The following is a 25254-nucleotide window of genomic DNA, read 5'->3' as shown; positions in this document are numbered from 1 at the left end:
AGTGCACACTGATTCCGGAGCAGTGGTGATCAAGGAGGTCGTCAGTTATACCCCCTCATAGATCACACACTCACTTACATGCTTATGGACTTATGCTTATACTCCAGGAGATTTCACATTGGTACCCTTTAGCCATAAGTGGTGGTATGTTTGTCCCTTCAATGTGACTACATTACTATCCCTCAGGGTGTTCATGTTAGGGTGTGTGTTTCTCCTTCATAGGAGTTTCTACTCAGTTTCATAGTACCCTTGGACTCTAAAGAAACAGAATAGTTTTTCTATGCCTATATACTTCTTTCAATTTTTGGGTTAATCAAACACATGAGATTTGTACCTTACAGCTTGTGTTCTGAGCGCTGTTTGCGTGGACTTGTTCCAGTAAACCATACTGTAGATTATTGATTGATAGATTTTGGGGAATCCTGTTTCTCCCATTTATTTTGTACTTCCTATTTTGTGTTGTCTATATGTAGTTTTTTTCCCCTCGAGGCGTTTTTTTCCCCTTCACTTTTCCTGCTAATAATTTTGAAAACGTTGAGTTAACGAATCTCTGTGGATCTGCGTCTAAAATGGAGACCTTTGTCAAGGGCTGAAATGCTGATTAACTGATTCAATCCCTGGCAGACAGAAAAAACATCAACATTTGTGAATTCTAGTCATGGAATGTGAAGATCAATCATTAGAATAGACCGATCTTTCTATGTAAACAATACAATCACCATGGTAGAGTTCTGAGCCAACCAGATTGTATAATATTTATTTCTCTCAGCACCTACTTTGCCAGTCAGCATTTGTTAATTCTGTAATAGAGAGATTGAAATGTTCAAATTCAGTGCATATTTATATTAATTAAATCCACGCTCCAAAGGTGCTAAAGTGGAAAGTGATCATGGAACCGCTTGGTCTAGTTAAACCTGAATATCCAACTTTGTAAAAGCAATAGGTTGCCTCAGTGCTTTTTTGATTTAATACATAAACCATACATTTAACACTTGTAAGAATTAAAAGTGCAGATAGAACTGTGATGAAAGGAATTTTAAAATATGGGATTTAATTAAATAGAGCACAGAAGAATAATACACTGTTTAAAACTAACGGGATATTTAGAGGTTTCATTTTCTAATTATCCTGCTGAAGATATTCCGGTACCAACCAATCTTTATTTTTCCTCATTTTCTTTCATCTTTGGCAATAATTTCTTCATAATGAGTTAATGTTGACATGTGTAGCTGTAATGGAGTTCATATACTATAAATGTTAACAATGTAGTCTAAAATGTATGCATACACAATAGAAACCATATAGAATGAAACCTACACTGAAATCAGTGAGATATCTGGATTTTATTTTCTCATGGCTCAAACAGAGGAGTGCAGAAAAAAAACAAACAAAAAAATAATGTTTTTATTACCCCCCCCCAAGACATTTAGTATTTTTGTTACTAATGCACCACTGTTTACTACATTATATGATTTTTGTTTTGCTGATTGTCCTAAACAAACAGTGTGCCACGCTACATACAGTATATCAGGAGACAAACATCTTGGATCTGTACTGGAAGGCTAAAGTACAGTAGCTTAAGTTTCATCACTAAGCACTCTAACTCCTACTCCTTCTGGAACAACAAAACCTGTCATTTTCCTCAACGCTGTCGCGTAAAACACCAAGTAAAAAATAATCAAGGGATTGGTAGAAGAATAGGTTTACCAGTTCCAGAATAAGTAGTACAGAAATCTCAATGCATCTCAGTCTGCTACTGTCTTGAATGGAATTACAAATTAAATATGGCTGCCTCCAAGACAAAAATACAAGATATCTCAACCATTTTATTTAACATTTACTTTTGTATAAATATCACTTGTGTAGAAGCTCATATTAAAGATTTTGGGGAAGATGTATCAAGGCAAAAGTGGGGCAAAGAGAGGAAGTTTAATTCTGCATTTCATTGTGTGATTGTATTAAGGTAATTTGCTCCAGTTTTGTCCCTTGTGATCCAGTGTGCAATTTAGGAATTATCAAACTCCATTACAGGTTAAGGCTTGTGATCCGGCATTAACTCTCATTGAGATGAATGACATTAACTCCGGATCAGGTGCCTTTAGCCACAAAGAAGCTTTATGATTCTGCCCCTATATTTTCAAAAGAGTACTGTTGTCATTAAGCTCAACATTCTGTGAATGGTGATGAATGAAATCTTATATTTGGTTGGTTAGGATTTGGTAAATGTTAATTACACTTAAGTTGCACTAGCATCTTTAGACATTGATTGACTCTTAGCTGAATGATTCTTTATTGTACTCAAATGTTGTTCCAGAGGAATTGTAACTGTTGCACAGTTTGTGAAGTTCCTTGGAGATTCCACTTGGTCCACAACAGAAAACTCCCACAGTTTTCCTGAAAGAGAAGCAAAAATAAATAAATAATAATTCGCTGATAAATATATAATTTGTAAAATTATATTATGTAAGACAATTTCTGGTGGCAGGAACTTTTTATTAAAAACAATACCAAAACGATGATCAACTGTACTTGGATCTTCCTGAATCAACATCAGACCTCTGGGGTTGCAAGTCATTCATAGAACACTTCACAGCACTATTATAGAATGCTTCAATAAATGATATTTAGAAGTTACAACAAATGACAAAAAAAGCCCCAATGCTACAGATGTAGCAAGACTTGCAATACTGTGTTCGTTGCTGCAATCACAGTCTCGAAAACAGTATGTGGCCCAGAAGTATTAACTCTGCAGGGGTCCCTGTTTCTGAATGGGATGCTGCAGTGTTAATCATGCTGGGACATCAGCTGAGGAGAGGCAGAAAAGTCAATACCAACCTTCTAGATGAGCTGTACAGCTGTCTCCATCTCCGTGTGCCGTCCCCAGCAGCTCTGAAGGTAAGAAGCCATCTTCGATCTGTCCCACCCCCTGGATGACGTAGATGCCTGAATATGGGTCTTTACGTCATGAGATGGAATAGTATATGAACTTCAAGGGGCTGGACATTGTTAAATGTCCTCCCCAGCCCCCTTGATGGCGACAATGCCGAATATGGTCCTATAGCACTCCTCCTCATGATGTAGAGACCCATATTCGGGCATCTACGTGTTCATGGGGTGGGACAGACCGGGCACTGCTTCTTACCTTAAGAGCTGCTGGGGAAGGCTGACGGAGACAGCTGAGAAGCTCATCTAAAAGTTAGGATCAGTTTCTCTCTTCAGGTGATGGCCCATAAAGTGAAAGATTAATACCACGGGGCTCCATTAAGAAGTATGGACGCCCACAGCGTTAATCCTCCCGGGCTGAAAAAATGTACTGTTTTTGGTGCCACGGATCTCCGCATGTTGATCTGTGGTACTGAAAAGAGTAAGTACTGCTACATCTGTACATCCAATATGACAAATTATTAAGTTCAATACTTTCTGTTATTCTTCTCATAAGTAAGGGTCATAAGTGAATCCTGTGGCAAAGCATTATAAGCCTGCAACTACGTGACAGTAAATCGTATACTGCAGGTCCTCAATGCGCGCCTGTTTTCGGTACTTCGTCAGCTGCTGCAGAGCCTACCAACGCGGAACTTGTGGACGCGGAATTTTCATTCACCACTGTGGTACCGGGATTGGTATCCCACAATGCTGCTTTTCACCTTTCCGGTCATAAACCCATTTTACAATACTTATATATAGTGTAGTGGGTTTGAGTTTTGAGCTTGCAGGGACTGTGTGTGTTTTTTTATGTCTAGAAGTTAGCAAGTGGCGAGCTTGGATTTCAGGTTATATATGCTGATTAGATTTTTTTATGATTTGTAGAATATGAAATTACACAGGATTGCACTCCTGATTCCATAAACTCATACATTCTTTGAGACTTCAGAGACACAGTATTTGCTGGAGGACTAATGCACAGTCTCACAATGTGAATCTTCTCTGAGTATCATAGTAAATCTCTTTATATTTAGATAAGATAGCGAGAACTGCACTCTCAGCAATGTTGTATAAGCTACATACAAACTGTAGTTCTAAAATACCACTTATCCTGTACATACCTTTAAAACAGTGCATGTTAAAAGCTTACTTTTTGCAAAATCCCCATGCTCCCCTATATAAGTTTTTATTTAAATATATTTAGCCAGGTTTTTGTCCCCTCAAGTTGAGCAGAAAAATATCAGCATTTCATGCTCAAATTCAGCCATTCTGATTTTGTTTAAATACAGGACTTAGAACATATTTTAGCTGGATACCATTTATGTCAAGTCTTTCCCATGAAGGTAGGAGGAGTGGAAAGCGCTGAAAAAAACAGCCACTAGACATTTAAATAATAAATGGCCATGATAAGTGACATCAACTAGTAATCAATGCACTTGGTTAGCCGCTAAGGTAATGAAGTTGCCTGTAAATGCTTTTTTCATGCATCTGATTCATGCCAGGGGTCTCCGGTGCTGATATTAATGGGTATCAGCTCCGGAGTCTCCCGGCATCAATCCAATGCAGAAAAAATGCATTTTGCTTCTCCCCACCTTCTTGCCAACTTTTTGTGGAGGGACGATTTGGAGAGGATATCTCCATTCTAGAGCGCGATCAGCCTTGATTGGGGCTACTAGAATTGAGTGAGTTTGAGAAGCTGGCGATTTTTGCTCTTATCGCCAGCTTATCGGGGTTTACTGAAAAGCAGTAGGCTTTTTTGGCTATAAGCTGGCGATAAGGGGCTTATCGTTGCTTATAGCATGGGGCCCTTAGACTTTCAAAACTCCTCAAAACCTTTTGTATGGTTGGAGTACCGCAGAATCCCTATACAGGTTCTGAGTGACCTGGGCATTAAATGGACACCCCCCTTAACCTAGGGACACCTTGACAAGTTCAGGGACACCTCATCCCTATGCCCCATTTACCTTTCTGGTCTGTGCTGAAGCAGGGAATCCTAGCGGTGAGTCGCGCAAGCATTTTCAAGGGGAGATTTTGCCGGAGCAATAAGTCTATATGTATCCGGGAAACCGCCCTGATTCCCGGGTACATTTTTGGGGTATCCAGCAACTCTGGATCCCGACTAGCAAGGCACATTCTGACAATACTTTATCCGTAAAACCCCCTTGAAACTTATAGCCTAGCAATCTCTGCTTGCTGGCACACCTGGAAAGGTAAAAACAAAGACAATCTTTATTGTCGCATAATTTTAAAACAAGCATCTACAATCACTGGGCTCAAGAGCTGACACTCCCGAACCCTAATACATGGATCAGAGGTAACCAAACAGGCTTAACCTTCATTGTGAGCCTGGTTACCCCCTCACCGTCACAATACCAAATTCAGTATTGGTACATGTAGTTGCAACCAATGTGACTGATAGGCTTGCTCAGAGGCACTTTCCTTAACTTACTCACTAATACGCACTTGTTTACTGTTATATTTGCCCCTACAAATTGACTTTCAAAAGCAACTCATTGCATCAGACTATAGCAGGTATAATGGCAACATTTGATAAAATGGCTATGATCAAGTTTATCTTTAATCAGAACGTACACACAGTGACAAAGTCAGTAGAACTCTTCTGTCACCCCAAGTGATTACTCTGTTTAATTTTGAGCTGACAAATTTTGAGCGAGCCGAATTTCACCAAACTCATGTTTATCATTACAGAGACAATCTGTGTTAGTCCAGTTCAACCAGCACTGAAGGCAGTCTCAGGATTAAGACCTTTAATCTGCCAGGCTCCAGCAATTAGAGTACTGGCAAGAGCCAAACTCAATCCAGGTCAGTGGATGTTGTTAGACATCTGGTTTTGAGACTCGTAAAAAAACAAGCACTTTAAGTGATGACAATACCATCAATTATAATAGTAAAAACAATAAAAACCTTACATATTATATTAAGAACCACCAGGATGCATTTAAAATGACATTCTTAATTCATTAAGTAGCAATTGTTACATACGATGCAATTAATAATACAATAAAAAGGTAGCAAAATATCCAGATATACTCTGAGTCTAAATATATAAAAAATATATTAATTTTGAAAGCACTTCAGCCAAATAGAAAGCATGTTTGTAAAGCACATTATGGATAAAACCGTCTCTGGCAGGTCAAGTCCTACACTGCAAAATGCTGCCAGCTAACTGGTTCCATAATTCATCGTAGTTTAAGGATTGGATACTTTTAATTGGATACGCATTAATCTGACAAATAGATATGAAGGATACACCTTACTATTAACATAATGCTGCTTCTGCTGCTTTTAATGACCCATTGCCCATTAAGTAGGGGTGGTGCTACAAACAAAATACTCTGATATCAATTAATAAATACAATTTTTAAGAGACGTAAACACGGTCAAATTTCCCTGAATTGTATTTCACATATTGATTGGTATGTTTTGTAACATTGTACTTTAATTTATCATTTAAACCAGTAAATACTCTTTTTTTAAGTGATGTGTTGTAGGTCAATAAGACTAATCCCCTGGCATGTTTTCTTTAGGAATCATTTTCATATAGTTTTCAAAATTATGCTCTTAGCACCTCATGTAAAGCATGGCACGAACCACCGTTTACTAAGCCTTTTTGTCACGCATTTCTCAGAAGTACAATATCTGTGTTCTGTAAATTGCTATGGCAACCACTGCATATTTCAAATGCAGACTCGCATTGAGTGGAGCTGTTATTCTATTACTATATTTGATATAAAACCTTGCAGAGTGTATTTTTTTAAAATTATTATTTGAAACAACCAGCCACATGCAATTGAAATAATCGGACCCTCTGTTGAGATAATGTAAGGGGTTAATAAGAGAGAAGATGCTATGCCCCACCCATTAGTGACACAAAGGTGCTGTGTCATAGGCGGAATATATGGCAGAGAGACTTCTGGGAAGTCAGGTTCCAGGAGTGCCAGATACCAGCATGGCAGGAGAATTCCATTGAGTAGGTTCTGAGAGCAGAATCCAAGTAAGGATCTAAGTTGTGAGCAGTTAAGCTGGGATAGGAACATGGGCGTCCGCAGGGGGGGGGGGAAGGGGGGGCGCTTGCCCCCCTCCCTGGATCACTCGAAGTCCTGGCCGTGCCCAATGAAGTCTCAAAAACAATTCCCCTGCCGGACTCCTCCCCCCCCCCCAACCTGATTGGCTGGCGCTTTGCCAGGATTTTTTTTTTGGCTCGCAGCCAGGCTCTGAGCTGTGAAGCCGCCATTTCTTCTAGAGCAGGTAAGCAATGTCCCATGTCCTCCCATGCTTCTCCCCTGGCCTCCTTTGGCCCCCTCACTGGCTTCCCCTGGTCCCCCCACGGCCTCCCCTAGTCCCCCCACAGCCTCCCCTGGTCCCCCCAAGACCTCCCCTGGTCCCACCATGGCCTCCAGAGGTCCCCCCATGGCCTCCAGAGGTCCCCCCACGGCCTCCCCTGGTCCCCCCACGGCCTCCCCTGGTCCCCCAACGGCCTCCCCTGGTCCCACCACGGCCTCCCCTGGTCCCCCCAAGACCTCCCCTGGTCCCCCCAAGACCTCCCCTGGTCCCCCCAAGACCTCCCCTGGTCCCCCCAAGACCTCCCCTGGTCCCCCCAAGACCTCCCCTGGTCCCCCCACGGCCTCCCCTGGTCCTCCCAAGACCTCCCCTGGTCCCCCCATGGCCTCCCCTGGTCCCCCCATGGCCTCCTCTGGTCTCCCCACGGCCTCCCCTGGTCCCCCCAAAGCCTCCCCTGGTCCCCCCAAGACCTTCCCTGGTCCCACCATGGACTCCAGAGGTCCCCCCACGGCCTCCCCTGGTCCCCCCAAGACCTCCCCTGGTCCCCCCACGGCCTCCCCTGGTCCCCCCAAGACTTCCCCTGGTCCGCCGACGACCTCTCCTGGACCTTCTCTGCCCCCCCACAGCCTCCCCTGGACCTCCCCCTATGTCTCCCCTGGTCTCCCCCCCTGTCTCCCTCTCTCTGTCACCCTGCCTCACGCTCTCTGTCACCCTGCCTCACTCTCTCTGTCACCCTGCCTCGCTCTCTCTGTCATCCTGCCTCTCTCTCTCTGTCATCCTGCCTCGCTCTCTCTGTCACCCTGCCTCGCTCTCTCTGTCATCCTGCCTCGCTCTCTCTGTCACCCTGCCTCGCTCTCTCTGTCATCCTGCCTCGCTCTCTCTGTCATCCTGCCTCGCTCTCTCTGTCATCCTGCCTCGCTCTCTCTGTCATCCTGCCTCGCTCTCTCTGTCATCCTGCCTCGCTCTCTCTGTCACCCTGCCTCCCTCTCTCTGTCACCCTGCCTCGCTCTCTCTGTCACCCTTCCTCGCTCTCTCTGTCATCGTGCCTCGCTCTCTCTGTCACCCTGCCTCGCTCTCTCTGTCACCCTGCCTCCCTCTCTCTGTAATACTGCCTCGCTCTCTCTGTCACTCTGCCTCCCTCTCTCTGTCACGCTGCCTCGCTCTCTGTCACCCTGCCTCGCTCTCTCTGTCACCCTGCCTTGCTCTCTCTGTCACCCTGCCTCGCTCTCTCTGTCACCCTGCCTCCCTCTCTCTGTCACCCTGCCTCGTTCTCTCTGTCACCCTGCCTCGCTCTCTCTGTCATCCTGCCTCGCTCTCTCTGTCACCCTGCCTCGCTCTCTCTGTCATCCTGCCTCGCTCTCTCTGTCACCCTGCCTCGCTCTCTCTGTCATCCTGCCTCGCTCTCTCTGTCATCCTGCCTCGCTCTCTCTGTCATCCTGCCTCGCTCTCTCTGTCATCCTGCCTCGCTCTCTGTCATCCTGCCTCGCTCTCTCTGTCACCCTGCCTCCCTCTCTCTGTCACCCTGCCTCGCTCTCTCTGTCACCCTTCCTCGCTCTCTCTGTCATCGTGCCTCGCTCTCTCTGTCACCCTGCCTCGCTCTCTCTGTCACCCTGCCTCCCTCTCTCTGTAATACTGCCTCGCTCTCTCTGTCACTCTGCCTCCCTCTCTCTGTCACGCTGCCTCGCTCTCTGTCACCCTGCCTCGCTCTCTCTGTCACCCTGCCTTGCTCTCTCTGTCACCCTGCCTCGCTCTCTCTGTCACCCTGCCTCCCTCTCTCTGTCACCCTGCCTCGTTCTCTCTGTCACCCTGCCTCGCTCTCTCTGTCATCCTGCCTCGCTCTCTCTGTCATCCTGCCTCGCTCTCTCTGTCATCCTGCCTCGCTCTCTCTGTCACCCTGCCTCGCTCTCTCTGTCACCCTGCCTCGCTCTCTCTGTCACCCTGCCTCCCTCTCTCTGTCACCCTGCCTCGCTCTCTCTGTCACCCTTCCTCGCTCTCTCTGTCACCCTGCCTCGCTCTCTCTGTCACCCTGCCTCGCTCTCTCTGTCACCCTGCCTCCCTCTCTTTGTCACCCTGCCTCGCTCTCTCTGTCACCTTGCCTCGCTCTCTCTGTCACCCTGCCTCCCTCTCTCTGTCACCCTGCCTCGCTCTCTCTGTCACCCTTCCTCGCTCTCTGTCACCCTGCCTCCCTCTCTCTGTCATCCTGCCTCCCTCTCTCTGTCATCCTGCCTCGCTCTCTCTGTCATCCTGCCTCGCTCTCTCTGTCACCTTGCCTCGCTCTCTCTGTCACCCTGCCTCGCTCTCTCTGTCACCCTGCCTCGCTCTCTCTGTCACCCTGCCTCCCTCTCTTTGTCACCCTGCCTCGCTCTCTCTGTCACTTTGCCTCGCTCTCTCTGTCACCCTGCCTCCCTCTCTCTGTCACCCTGCCTCGCTCTCTCTGTCACCCTTCCTCGCTCTCTCTGTCACCCTGCCTCCCTCTCTCTGTCATCCTGCCTCGCTCTCTCTGTCATCCTGCCTCGCTCTCTCTGTCACCTTGCCTCCCTCTCTCTGTCATCCTGCCTCGCTCTCTCTGTCATCCTGCCTCGCTCTCTCTGTCACCTTGCCTCGCTCTCTCTGTCACCCTGCCTCGCTCTCTCTGTCACCCTGCCTCGCTCTCTCTGTCATCCTGCCTCGCTCTCTCTGTCATCCTGCCTCGCTCTCTCTGTCACCCTGCCTCGCTCTCTCTGTCACCCTCCCTCGCTCTCTCTGTCATCCTGCCTCGCTCTCTCTGTCATCCTGCCTCGCTCTCTCTGTCACCCTGCCTCCCTCTCTCTGTCATGCTGCCTCGCTCTCTCTGTCTCACACTCTGGATCTGGATATCTTATTTACCCTATATACTGTATCTTAACTGTACCTATACATGTACCTATACTGTACCTACACCAAAATAACCTATACTGCTTTCTTCCAGATCTGACTCTCAAGCTTCACACGGGAGAAAGCGGAATTCCCCCTAACGCAGAAGACTTTCTGCACTTAAGCGCCAGAGTGACATGGCAAGTTCTACAGGCACCCACCAGATCCGGCAACCCTGAGTAGCTGCTCTTTTTTGATGTCATAACTACACTTTCACAATTGCTTTATTAACCTTCAAGCTTTCTCAAATTTGCTTGAAAATGTACCATTTGCACACTTTTTTTTCAAAAATTTCTCGGGGGAAACCCCTTTTGCTGGTCGGGCTCGCTCGCCACGGTGCACTCACCACCACTTTTACGCCGGGCACTGGCCGTTAAAATTATGCCCCCCCCCCCGACAAAAATTTCTGCGGACGCCCATGGATAGGAACCATTGTTATTGTTTTCCAGAACAAGGAAATGTCCCTTACAGTGAAGCCCTAGTATAGGAGATAAAGAAGAGCATGTTGCTACCAGAGGCTTGCCCTCTCTATAGCACCAGGACTTAACTGAGGCCAGTTCCCCCAGGAGTTATTGCACTGATTAGTGCATTGTACTTAAGTACAGTGCACTAAAGTGATGAAGTACAGTACCAGTAAGGATAACCCTCACATATTACCCCAGTACCAGAGGACTGGGTGCAGAGTGGGTAGAACAGGACTTAGAGTAGTGACTCCTTGTTCTGTTGCAGTATGAAAGGGGACCCCCAGCTGGGACCCTGGAGACAAGGATAGAGAAGGCTACAAAAAACTGCTTATCGGTTAACCATTTTAAATGTAATTCGGCTCAATAAAAAAAGCAGTGTGCCTCCTCAAGACTGCGGGCGTGCAGCAGAGGAAGTGTTATAACTGTTAAGATATAAATAAATACTGTTTGTTTCAAAACGACAAAATTCCTGGCGCCCATCTGTACCATCTGCAAAAGTGCCCGGCCTGCGTGGACCATCACCCTGGATGAAGGTATGCACCCTGAGTAGCCCATAGCACATACATCATTGTAAACTCCCTTACAGCTGGGCAGGGAGGGTCACACAATATATGCAATTGTTTTCATACATCTACTTAAAGCAGCAGTTCAAGCAATATCCTACATGTATGTTTTTTTTTTTTTTTTTTAAATAAATCAGTTCTGTACTATGAGAAATACTTGTTGCATTTAAAAAAATGTAAAAAAATATGTTTTAAAGACCTTTTTAATGTTTCTAATGTTGAAAAATTTCCAAAGTGACAGCCCCCTCCCCCTTCTGATAGGTTTTGGCGCCCCGGCCTCTCTCTAGCAATGCACCAATTGTATCTAGTAACTGTCTAGTCAATCACATTCCAGGAACTACATTGCCCAAAATGCTGTGCAAGAACTGAATTAAATAGCCCCGGACAAGCGATTGATTAAAGTAGAACAGATCGATCTGCAGCTTAGCTAATCACTTGTCAGTGTGCAGATTGTATTGATGCACATATTGAATGGGAACATTTAAAAAAAAAAATGTATTTATTTATTATTTTAAAACAGCAGCTTGAACTGCAGCTTTAAATAGAACTCAACCCTTCACATGGAAACATACAGATGCAGCGGCCGTTATCTGATCATTTAACAGGTTGTATTCCTATGCACCCATGTTTCTTTAAATTTTCACGCGTTAAGACGCAAGTTTTATAGTATTTTGATCGAGTGCAGAAAATGTCATTTTAGCGTTGTGTGCAATACCGTCGAAACTCAAGTGGGCGATCGCGAGTTGTTGTCTTAAAAAATCTAATTGCAATTCAACCTGTCTTTTATTCCAGTACAGTGATTCAAGTGTGTGTGTGTGTGTGTGTAATTGGAAGATTACTCATACTGAGTACAGTACATGGGAAAGAAGTTCTTTCTGAGGCTCCTTAGCTTTTAGCCATACAAAAATTCTCGAACTGTGGAAGATTTACAATATGAACCAACACAACAAAAAGTATTTTTAACAAATTAAATGTTTTATTTGTACAGGATAATAAAGTTTAAATGAATAATACAAAAAAGGTGCAACTAAAATGTTTCATCATGGTGTACACTGTACCTGTACATAATGCTGTGATGAGTGTGCAGGATTACAGTTGAAAGAAATAATTTGAAATGTTGTAAAATATAAACAACATTTTTTCAGTCCCTTGAAGAGTCATAGAGAAATAAAAACGTAGTGATTTTATTAATGTAAAAATTGATTAAGTATTAAAAAAAATGCATCGCATAAGGTTTTGTTTACAGCTCACAATTATTCTGTCCTTCAACAAAAAAAATGTTACTTTAATTTTGTTTATTTACCGTTGGATTTCTACAGTAAGTCCGATTGGCAATCAAGGCATTCTATTGTACACTAGCTCACAATGCCCATGCTTGAGGAACCAGGAAATGTAAATTTCTACACCAGCAGACAAATAATGAAACAGTCTTAGATTTTTAGATACAGTAGCTACTGTAGTCCAAAGCTTTTGCTTTGTGGTGGTAAGGGGGAGGTGAGATGCAACTCAATTGGTCTGTCTTACAGTACTGCACGGATGATCGTGAAGGATTTGAAAACTGTTTGAATTGTTTGCAAATGTAGTTATTTTCTAGATCTTAACATTGATTAAATTTGTAAAAAATGCATCACTTAATGTTTTTCATTAACCATGAAGTGGAATAAAATCAATCAACATCTCTGTGTGAAATTTAATTACAGTTTATGACATGTAATTGAATCACAGTGCATAGTGTGTTTTCCAAAATAATACTGTAGCGTGGCAAAGTTTTAAAAGCGTGAAGCTAGTAATACTGACTGTATAAAAGTGAAAAAGGCAACTTTAAAAAAAAGCGATATTAGAGTTCCATCGAACTTCATTCTTATCTTTTGACGCTCGATTTCAAAGTTTCGTTTCTGGGGGGAAAAAATTACGCTATAAATTCCGGTAGTGCGCATGCGTCAAGTCACGCTCTAGTGCACATGTGAACAATCATTGACGGGCTATAGCAGGCATACAGTACACTATCCCAAGCTGCTCTCCTCGGCGCCTCACGCCCCCCCTGCTCAGCCCCAGCGTCAAATGACGCGCAGGGTCATATGACATCACGTTGCCATGATAATTTGACACCAGGTTACCATGACAACGCATTGTTGGAATGGAAGGTACTATAAGTGATTACGGAGGCTTTGCGCGATCCCTCTGCATTTAATTTAAATGCCTGGGGGGAGAGCGCTGGACCTGTATAACTGCCGTGCCTCCCCCCCCCCATAAAATCTAGCGCCCCCCCAGGGGAATTAAAGTTAATACTGTATAGTACATTATATTTACCTTCATTATAAACTTTGCCAACAGGGTGGAGATGAGCCCATGTCAGAGGTGTATTGTGCGTAAAAGCTGTGGCCACTCATGTAGTCTGCATTATATTTATCTTCATTATACCAACCGGGTGGAGATGACCCAATGTCAGGGGTGTACAGCATTGTGCGTAACAGTCGGGATCAGTCATGTATTCAGCATTATAGTTGACTGGTGCCTGCTGAAGCTGGTAATCAGGCGGGGCCAGGTAGCAAGGATTGCTGCTCACCAGGTTTTCAGTCATGGTTGGCCCATTATTGCAATAGTATTGGGAAGCTGGTTTGGGTACCTGTACACTGCGGGGTCGGGAAGTACGTACTATACGAATCTTAAATGGATGAAACCCGACCTTTCTCCTTTTGCAGTCACCATGAACAAACACCGGCAAAATCTGGGAGCACAGACCAATATCTTCTTGTACAGGTATCTTCCAGAGGAGTGGCTGTGCGAAAAAAGCAATCCTCATTATTTAATGTTTGCCTTATCGAATGCTTCCAGTCACGTTGGTTCGGTGAAAATTTGAAGAATTCATATTTTTAGATTATATAGTCGTAAATCTCTGCTAAAGTCGCCTTCTTATCTGTTCCAGCATTAATTGCAGAAAATATGAGAAATGCGTAACTACATTGTGGTTTGGTACAAGGACTTGACATTATGTCCATTCAACAAGCGCAGGCATAGCAATGTAGAATAACGGGACAAGCATTGTGTATACTATCGAGATTTTAATTATGAAACGCCTAAATATGATAACGTCTTCAGTGATCAAGGTCAATTTACAATGGATGATTGTAGTGGCCACTCTTTTTATCTAGTTTTTAGACACCTGCAAATTGATTACACACAACTCACTGGTTGCCCTGTGCAAAGGGATTCACTTTTGCCATCTGGCAGAACACGCAGAACTGCAACCAAACGAATCACAATCACAGAAAATCAACAACGGTAAACATGCGTGTGATTGACAGCCTTCACGGAAGATTAACGAGTGAATGCCGCATGGAATACAGAAAACTTTACGAAAACAGCGCAGAGAAATGATAGAATAATTGCTGCTGCATCTGTATGCAGAGACGTCCACTTGCAAATAAATAGTCCCTTTGCTCGTGCCAGCAACACTAGGAATGTTTCCATTCTGTCAAACTTATGTCATTGCTAGAGCAACACTGCATCGCCTTCACATTCTTGGACATTAATAAAAAGCCCTACCTTTTTTGGGGCATTCAATCTCTGTGCTTGGAGGTGTACACAGCTATAAATATAGGAGAATATTCTAACTATGCGAACAAACTAGGGTACGGTAATAAAAAAGTTGGTGTCACAACCAATACCCCTATAAGATCATTCTCTGCGGTGCACTGAAATCAAGGAGAAACGGGGAAAGATGGTATATTATTATAGTACCCGCCAATATCAATATATTGGTGTATAATCTAACATGTTTTGCAAATCTGTTTTTACACGAATCACTGAAAGGTGTGGATGCATATAAGCAGTGTTCGACAAACCTATACATTTGCACGCCGCGGGCGAGTGGATTTAACATCGTGGCGAGCTCCTATTGGCCCAAGCAGCACACGTGTGGTACTAGGTGGCGAGTAGATTTTTTTTGTTCGGCGAGTAGATTTTTTGGTGATTTGTCGACCACTGCATATAAGTATTAATTTAAAAGTGGTACTATGTAATAACTATATACAACTACAGTATGCATGCATGCAGACATGGTTATCAACCAAGAACTAAAAACTATAATAATAAAGGTAAGGACTGGATACACACGTATGACAGTGTAAATTTAACACTCGGACCCACCATTCAAAAACAAACACTCACAAACCTGCACTGTGCATGCGAGTCACTCAATCATTAATTCCCGTACCACAGAGACATGCATATCAGATATCACTAAATACTGTAAATATCCGTGATTTGTGCACCAGCACAGGACCACCACGATACCACTGCTTTAGTGTGTTATGCTGTACAAATGAGGAGTGTACATATGCATTTTATCAATTTTGTGAAGTATACATTCCAAATACATATATTTTAGAAAATAGATTACTATAATTTCAATTAGTTCAAGGCTTTCACTTTTCTGCAACATTTGTACTTCTGTTTCTTTTGAGAAATACTCCCTTCAGCTATACAGATTCAAAGAGATTTTGTGACTTCTTTGTCCTTCTGCCAGCCAGAAAACATTGCATAGAATCACATGTGACATCAGCGGTACCAGCATCTGTGTTATTAGATAAAGCCTCGTGAAATTGCGAAACAAATGGCTATTAGACTGTCTAATGTGCACTGCAAGTCTCATGCCTCCCTATCACACAAGAATACCTAAGAATGGTACAGTACTTACGGTCTGTTACATTTGGCTATCTCATCAAACAAAAGTTTCCAGCGAGGACGTCCAATAATCAGCCTGGAGTTCAGAGCCTGGTATTTTTCACCAATTATTTTCTGCAAGAAATGACACAGTTGGTTCCACAACATTTGTGAACCAGGGGATTACGAATCATGTAATGTTCTGATAATGGCATCTCTTTTATTACTGCTGTGTGCATGTTCACATCTTTACTGAGTGTAAGCACTACAGGGGGCCTGTTGCTAATAATGATTTTGTACTCATTGGTTCTGTAATACACGGCTGAGAGAATTTGTTGCTAGTTGATAACCTTTATGAAAGAACGGATTGGTATTAGATCTGAACTTCTTTCTCATTGTACTACCCCCGAGCTGTTTATTTTCAGAGAATTCATTTAGGAGTATTGGATAAGGTACTGCTGCGGCCAAGTTTATTCGAGCATTTGCCCGTTCTTGGCCGCAGCAGTAGCCTGGCGCGCGCCCGAGAGTGACGGGCGCGCGCCGAAGCAGCGGAAGAGCGCCCTCCGATCGGGGCGCTCTCCCTACCGCTGCCGGGTCCGCCGGGTCCCCCGGAACCCCCTGCCGCTGTCCCGCGATCGCGGGACACCAGGGCTCCCTCGGGGAGCCCCTGGACGCGCGTGCAGGGAGCGCACACTCCCGAAGACGCGTGACCGCGCGTCTATGACGCGCGGCACGCCGAGGGGCGGCCACTAGCAAGCCGGGAAATCTCCCGGCTTGCGGTACCGGCCACACTTTAATAAAGTGTGTCGGTAGTGTATGCCGGGAACAGTTTGTATTTGGTTAGTGCTGATTCTGTATACAGCACTGTACACAGACTTCACATTCTTCAATGCATCTTATAATCTAACATTTGGTGACATAAATAGTTCTGCCTGACATCATAAGGCGCTGCCATTCAGACAGATGGGTTATCACATGTTCAAAAATGACTCCAGATTAAGCCCCATAAGCTCTTTCTATAAATTAAAGAGGTATAGCTTTGCAATATGAATTAAACTGACATTAAAAAAGTATTGCAATAAAAACTACAACACTTTTTAAAAATTGTATAGGAAGCAGGGGGTCTCTAGAGCGAATCTGTGTTAATTTCAGCTACGAAGACGCCTGGTTCCCCAATACATACCTCCCAAGGTGCCGCCGGTTCTTTGTGCAGGTTTATCTCCACAGCGTGATGTGGGCTAATAGGAAGCCGATGATGTTGCAGGTTCCTATTGGTCCACATGACGTGGTAGATTTAAACCTCCATTTTGTTTCCCCTGGAGGCGACAATAGTGCGGGTGCCTTCGGAGGTAACTGTTTTGGGAAGCAGGAGGTCCCCGGTGCTGAAATTAATGTAGTGCAGCTCCGGAGACCCTCTACTGCCTAATCCAATAAAAAAGGGGGTAAAAAAAATTAACCTTTAAAGGGTAATGACCAGCAAATATGTGTCTCTTGTATGTACAGTGTGAACCATATGAACTATCTTTTCATACATTTATAAACATGTTTTTTTCCCCCACAAACTTAATTATGGGAGCCTTTAACAAACCTAGGATCATTAAAAAAGCATTCATAAAATCTTAGGTATGACTAAACATTTTTCCAAACAGTCTTGGACTACAATATATATTTTTTTCATTCCTGACTCATGTGCTGTATCTTCATTTCATCAGTCCTATGCATGACTAATGTATTTCCACATGTGGAGATTAATATACGTAGGCACATTGTCATAACTATTTTTGTATTTAAGAAGTGTGACTGGTTCTATATATATATATATATATATATATATATATATATATATATAACCAGTATATATATACATCCCATAAGCATGAAAATATAACAGACATTTAACACCATACCTGTATTCCATCTGTCTGACTGAGGTACAGCTGGATGTTTAAGTAGTCTGGTCGGTTTTCTTGCCAAAGCTTGCAGAGTTAAATAAACATAATTAGCAATTATTTGATATGTAGGAGAAGAAGAAGAAGAATCACTACTAAAATGCCTGTTTCTCAAAGTGCCTCTGCACAATCGAAATTAATTTCTGATGCAAAAGCAATAACTAAAGATTGAGAAAACCATGGGTCACTTAGTGTTCTAATCAATTACACGGATATAAAAAGATTTAAAGCAGCAACAGAACATTCTAATTTTTTTGGCACGGGTGTCCTGTACTTTTGTTTATCTTGATTCAGCAAGTCACTTTACCTCTATGGGCTCTATGTATGAAGAGGTGCGCGCTGAAGCATGTGTGTAAAAAATTGCCTTTTTTTCCCTGTCTGAAACGCGACATATTCATGAAGTATATTTCTACTGTTTTACAATTTGGCGCACGCGGCGCTACAATTCTGCACTAAAAAAAATAAATTACGCCACCTTTAAAGAGGCAATCCATGCCGGTTTTTTTTTCCAAATGGGTTTACATTTTTTTTTGTTCATTTTTTTTAAATACAGGATTGAAGCCAGGGTCTCTGAACCACATTAATTGCAGCTCTGGTTGACCCCTCCTTCCGGAAGTACTTGCCTCCATAGTGGGTGCAAGTAACCACTCCAGGGTTCATGTTATGACTGCTTTTCCAAGCTGCCGGGCCCTGTGTGCGGCTTCCTATTGGTCCATGTGACAAGGGAGCTTTAAACTGCTGGAGATACCGGCACCCCTTTGGAGGTAAGTATCTCCGGAAGCAGGGAGTCTCCGGAGCTGAAATGAATGGGGATTAGCTCCTGAGACCCCCTGCTTCAACCCTGCATTAAAAAATTCAAGAAGAAAAAACCATTGAGACATAGGGAATCCTTGCGACTGCTACATTCTATGCAAAGGTCTCTGCATACACTGCATTGCTGTATTAGAAAAATATGAAGCAAATGATGGTTTGCAGAATGAGCAGTAGGAGCATTATGCAATGTACAGATGTAGCAGGGGTTATTGCACCACTGGCACTTTATGAAGGGATATTCTGCGTTATCACTGCCATTGAATTCCTTGGAAATCTGAGATATTGTACATTATAATGTAACATTCTGTGTTACGTATGAGCGGGTGCAATAATCTTGGCTACATCTAAACATGTATTTACACATCTAGGAAACAAAGAAAAAATTAAGTGGATTTTGATCCAATGAGGCATACATCCACTAATCAATATACTGAATATTCAAGCTCCGAAGGCTACAAAAAGATCAAGCTATCGGTTATTAGTCCTAGTAACAACAGAAAATACAATTGTGTTGGGGACATTCAAGCATGTATCAAAATAATTCTGTTATTATAATAGGTTTATAATTATAATTAGCTTCAGATCACACAGTCCACATTGCTACAGTAAGTGAGCAAATATGCAGTGTAAGCCACAAAAATCATTAGCGGTAGCAGGATGATAAAAAGACCTTTTAGTTTTTGCTTGCAACAAAAACCAAAGTATTACAACGTTATATTTAACATACACAGATATCAGGAGGATAATTCGATTGTTATGACTACAATTGACACGTGTCTTGTGTGCTATTGATTGTGAAAACATATCTGGGATGGGATTTGACCGTGTCCATTTTTAAGAATGAAAAGCTGGACGAGGGAGTGAAGGGTTTACAATTGTGTTACAAAAAAATGTCAACCTGCTTTAAAACGCATTTTTTGTCACACATACAGTATACATCTGTGTGTCATGGCATCACACTTCCTCACATTTCTTTGCGGCAATATACCGGACCAATTTTTTTTTTTAATGCACAGGGCACAGAATAAGAAAAAAAAAAAGTTAATACACAATATATTATCTTGGTTCTCGTGCATCAAAACTTCAATTTGCAATGCTAGGTAATGCTTCCATGGTAAACAAATACATTGGAGGGTGTTTAGAATATTAATCTATTCATGATTATTACGAATGTTCACATTGTTTTTCTTTTGTTCTTAGAATACTTAAAATAAATACAAATAAAATAATTTTGGACTAGGCACGAATGAGATGCTTACTTTAAACAGTAACTGAATGAAGGCCATTTACACTGTTTATTCTTCATTTATTTTTTTGCCTGCATAAAAGAGGCTGACCTATTAGTATGACAATAATTTAAAAAAAGCATAATAATAGCACTGTTTTGCATTTTTGTTAAATGATTTCGTACAACTTTATGTTCCTAGTAAGAGGTCTACATAAGAGTTCTTCATAGATTAAATGTATAGCGTACACAGCATTCTTCAACTGTTCTTCTTCAAGACCACAGTACACTTGAAAAATAAACTTATGAAGTTTCAAAAGCTCTGTCCACTGGAATTTCATCTCTGAAGAACCCTAATGTTGCTCCGCTAAAAGGTGTCACAACCTACAACAAATATGTATTTCTCAAAGACCAACACGGCTACAAGAACTTTGAACTAACTTTAGACGATGACACCAAATAGTATAATTGTATGAGTTTTATCTGGTGTTAAATGGCAAGAAAGTATTTTACACAACACTGTAAAGAAACTTAATATATAGTAGTCCAATTAGGTTGTGTAGGTATGTTATTTTTTGGGAGGATAAAATAATACAGATGTGATAACATTTTACTTGTTTCTCAACTATATGAGTCAGTTATTGACATTCTGATCTTGTTCACATACTGCACCGACACACTTTATTCGAGCAAATACCCAGTATGTACCTGGCAGATACCTGGAATGCGCCGCTCCTCACCTCTGACAAGCCCCGTTGCGTTTGCCTTCCCAGCCTGGGTTCATGCGTGGCTGACGGGCGGCTGATCTGTTAAATGATAATGATTAGGATTTAATAGGCTGCAATGCTTCGCGTGTCTACCAGATGGCATAAATTCATGAATTGTAATGCAGTATATATATATATATATACTGTGCAGTATTGCAGCCAGCGGGAATAAAATGCTTCAATCCCTGCCTGGAAAATAACCCAATGCACTCGGGCAGAAAACAGTCACAAACCTCAATACACCCGGGTATACCCGAATTCGTGGGACTAGCCGAGCTCGAATAAAGTGTGTCGCCAGTGTACAGTAAGGTGTTCTTACATATTTGGTTATACGTTACATAGAAGGGGTTTTGTATGAACACACAAATGTTTCCTTCTTTTGATTAGAATTTGAGAAAAAGTATTAATCAAGTGTAACAGGGTATGTCTCTTTCCCCCTGTTATGTAAGTCCTGCTAGCTGTAGGCAGTAACAGGTTAAATCTGTGGACTTTTGACCCCCCTCATGCTCCTCCTATGAGTGATAGAAGTAAGGTGGTGACTCATGGCCTGTGTAAGTCTATCTGGTATAGGTATAGACCATGAGCCAGCTCCTTCTTGTTCCTCCTAGGAAGGAGTAGCCAATTTAGTTTAGTCCTGCTCCTGTTCTGGAAGAGAAAGGAAGTCCTGTTCCTGCTCTGGAAGAGAGAGGAGTCAGAGAGCTGTCAGTCTCTCCTATGGCAGGATGAGCGTGCTCACCCTCAGTCTTTGGACTGAGGGAAGATCAGATTCAGCCACAGAGGCCCTGTAAGATCATGGGCCATGAACCATCCAGAGGTCTGGGATCTCTGTGCTACACAAGTTTTTCTTTTTACATACGGTGTACATTGTTCTGCAGGACATTTTGACGCAGAAAAAGGAGAAAGAATGATAAGGACTAAGACAGATAATATAACATATGCACAAAACGTTGCTACCATTTAGCACAGCCTAACTCCCATCTAAATGAATGGGAGTAAAGATGTGCTAGAGTTTAGCATGCTTTAGTGCGTATGGGCTTATAAAAGGTAGGAAGTACTGTACCACTCCTTCCCTCCTCCTGCTACTGCTATTTATATACAGTGATGTGTAATGGAAAAAATGAGTACTGCTGGTTAAGAAATTGGGCGGATCCCCATTTGTACTCCTGTGTTATCTACATTTGAACATCATGGCTACATTTACTTTAAATAAAGGGTAAGAAGTTATTGTTCCAGTGATATTTAATGTACAGTACATGACAATACCTAGTCAATGCTTTATGAGAAAGTACTATTAATATAATGGTGTGCTGTTTTATTTGACATACAACTGTCTTTTGGATGGATGGTGGATGGATGTGAAAACATAATCAGGTTCGACTTTTGGTGAAGACAATTATCGAATTTCAAAAGAACACAAATCTTGCCAAGAGAACAAAAGGATATGGTAATACAATAGAGAATATGGGAATCTAAAAACAATATTGAAGGATAATTAGGAGTCAGGCAAAATAGGCAAGAATTACCTTGTTGTGTAGCATACACAACAGATCTGCAAACCAGAGGAAGGCCTGGATATCTCTGCATATCCACACAAAATAGAGTCTCTGCAGTTTGTATTGTTTCCAGGCATCTCTGTTGAATGAATATAATACATACAACATTAACAGGAAAGCTTTTTCATTTAAAGGGACATTGAATAATTAAGATGGCCTCAACCAAGTTACAAAAAAAAAAAACAAGCTATTTGACATCATTATCAAAATCAATTCAAGATGATTTACTTGACTTGTAAATGAACTAACATTTTAAAAATAAACGATTTCAAATGTATTACATTTGCATTCATGAAAAGGGCAGCAGTATTGAAAATACATCAGTTGCTAATTCTATTGTACATTAATCAAGAATTGTGCTGTAGTATAATTATTATGGCGTAATTATAGAGGTAAAATTCATGGAATTTGTTTCACCAAGACAGAAGCTCAACCTGCAAAGAGACCATCCTTAACCATCATCATAGGGGAGACATATTTCCATAAAGTATGTCCAAATACACTGTCACGATTAAGGGGTTTAACCAGACTATATGTAGAATCGCAGAACGTATGAGTTAAATAAACGAGAGTTTATTTAGCCCGGAGCCAAGAGGGAGCAACACAGTACACAATACAAAGAAACAACTCGCCAAAAAGGGGGTTACACTGCGGAAGATACTTTACACTGACTGCCTCCTCGACCAATCGATTCTAGACTATCCCAGTAACAAGGGATGACCACTCCAGGTCCGCACAGTTCACGTTACCCATGGTCTCTAGACACTGAGACCAACCATGAACGGCTGTGGAGCCCTGTTCGGCGTCGGCGTGGTTTCTATTGTTTCCCGGCCCTCTATTTGGAAACATGGAAAACCGGGTGCCGATCAAACAAAGAGACTTTGCCTTCGCTGAGCCAATCAGCACCAGTTGGGACAGTGGGCAGAGCCAGTGTCCTAGGACAGCTCCATGAGTCTTGGCAGCATGGGAAATTGGAACTAATGGGAACTGAGCCGATGGGGCTATTACCCAGGCCTTGTTTCCCAGTTTTAGCTCCATACATCCTGGAGAGGTAGACGCCTCGCTGTTGGGGAGAGAGCAATGTTCCACTTTTGTAGTGTGCACTCTCCCAGCAGGTGGGCTCTCCCTTCCCCTCCTCACCATTGTCTATAAGCCCTGCACCTGGTCCCACACAAAGGCTAGCCCTCTGACTCATTGTATGCTGACCACTTTGTCATTGTTAACAGAGAAACACAAGGAAAACCCACAGATTAATAGTAAACAATATACAGATACCTACCTACGGCTATACAATAGCAAGGTTATACCTGCAGGTGAGCACCACGACACCAGTTACAGTGAGATCTCCTGTCATGTAGCCATGGCTGGTCCAGGTTATACTTTCTGCCTCCTGTCACGTAAGTCCAAGTAGCTACAGGCAGTGACAGGCTATCCAGTGGGGTTTACCCCCCCCCCTCATGCTGCCTCTCTGAGTGACAGGGGTGGAAGTGAACTGGGTCTGTGTACAGCCAATCATGGTGCAGACTTGTGCCCTCCCCCTCTGTGCCTTAGGGAGGAAGTGTTCTAAATTAAAGTCAGTTGAGATCTCCCCCTCCTGGGGTTGAGACATGCAGTTGAGGTCTCCCCCTCCTGGGGTAGGGACGTGCAGTTGAGCTCTCCCCCTCCTGGGGTAGAGACATGCAGTTCAGCTCTTCTTCTCCTGGGGCTGACTGCAGCCTCAAGGCTGCAAGAAGGCCGGTACCATCCAGAGGTCTGGGACCTATCCTAAAGCCCTATGCATACGCTGTAATAACACCTGCAGTGGCTACGACAAATAAAGGATCTGCCTAAGTTACAGTCTATTGGGTAGAGGTATGCTTGAAGACTGTCATGGTGGGGAGCGCACGAGGGGTAAATGAATTGCAGAATGTACTAAAAGTTACTCATATAATATCCAAACTTACAATTAAAAACAACTGACGGAGCTCCGCAAGTAGATCCTGTGATCCGTTGATGTGGTTCCTCGAGACCAAGTGCACCAGGTTCTTGAGCCAGCCAGAAATCAATAGACCTCAGGGGCATCTATCTGTTCATATGTCCGTAGTAGTAAACGTAAGTGACACAATAATATAACTGTGCTTCATTAGCGATACTACAGCAGAGGAATTGGTCACTGTGCTATATGTGGGGATTTTTGTGATTTTGTTAATGTAACAATTTTGTCAAATAAATGGTACATCAATTAGTGCCCAGCCAGGAATACTTTTCTTTTTATATTTTGTTACCTTCATGTTATTATTCCTTGTGCACCATCTATTACTTGATTTTATTGGGTACCAACATATATTGATTACCTTGAGCTGGTAACCTTGAGAGGAATGCCTCAAGAGTTTCCATACAAGTCAAAGGTAATGTTGCAGCAGAATACATAAGTGTGCTCCAGAATGCCTCAAAAAAGGGAAATATTAGTCTGGTTACATCTGTACATCTATAAATTATGCTGTTATTCAGGTTATTTTTTAAAGCAATAAATACTACTTTCCATAATGGCGTCACTACCAGCTTCACAATGCAGAATAAGTGGCCGAGCTAAATGATGAGTTCAAAAGGTTGACACTGGTCTTTAAGTGGGTCCACTGATTCTGTATCTTCCTTGACCAGGGCTCAGCTGCATATGCAGTTTAAGGCAAAAGCTCTAGGGAATCAACTTAATAAAGTGGGTAAAAAAGCTAAAAGTGTCAAAACTATTAAGTACTCATTTGCATATCACTAACCAGAATCCTTGAGTGCAGTATAACTGCAGTATAACTACAGTATGACATGTGACAATCGGGAGAACCGAGCAGGTTTGTGGATCTGTGGAAAATACAGACACACATTTATGGGTATTTTATCTTTATCATTATGGCAATAATTATTGTTCTCCATGTTGTGTACATTGTAATTTCCTTTTACCTAATCATCTATTTATCATGGACACAAGGAGAAAATAGAAATACCAGGTGACTTGGTTGCATTATTGAAAATGAAAATGGTTGACATGAGGGGGACTGTACTGTATGTATTTTCTTTTTCAAATTGTGCAGCCACGATAATGAAATATTTTGAAGTTGCTACAGGTATGTAAATTCAAACTACACTTTTTCTACATGGATTTTTC

The 25254-nt window shown here is 42.6% G+C and overlaps 1 protein-coding gene across 3 annotated transcripts in view; it reads right to left on the bottom strand.

Moving 5' to 3' along the window:
- Positions 1 to 1112: 1112 nt before the first annotated feature.
- The window catches only part of NOX4 (NADPH oxidase 4), a 293029-nt gene continuing 268887 nt past the window's right edge, over positions 1113 to 25254 (bottom strand). For all 3 annotated transcript variants that reach the window (XM_075592551.1, XM_075592552.1, XM_075592553.1), the window contains 4 exons: positions 22086 to 22194; positions 17716 to 17784; positions 15843 to 15943; positions 1113 to 2394 (listed from right to left, as the gene is read on the bottom strand). In XM_075592551.1, the coding sequence (XP_075448666.1) occupies positions 2274 to 2394; positions 15843 to 15943; positions 17716 to 17784; positions 22086 to 22194 (400 nt within the window). In that variant the 3' untranslated portion in view covers positions 1113 to 2273. The remainder of the gene's footprint in view (positions 2395 to 15842; positions 15944 to 17715; positions 17785 to 22085; positions 22195 to 25254) is intronic.

This window comes from Ascaphus truei, chromosome 3 (genome assembly GCF_040206685.1).
Source record: "Ascaphus truei isolate aAscTru1 chromosome 3, aAscTru1.hap1, whole genome shotgun sequence".
Lineage (NCBI taxonomy): Eukaryota > Metazoa > Chordata > Amphibia > Anura > Ascaphidae > Ascaphus > Ascaphus truei.
Note: the sequence above shows the minus strand (reverse complement) of the source record. Positions and strands in the feature narration are given on the sequence as shown.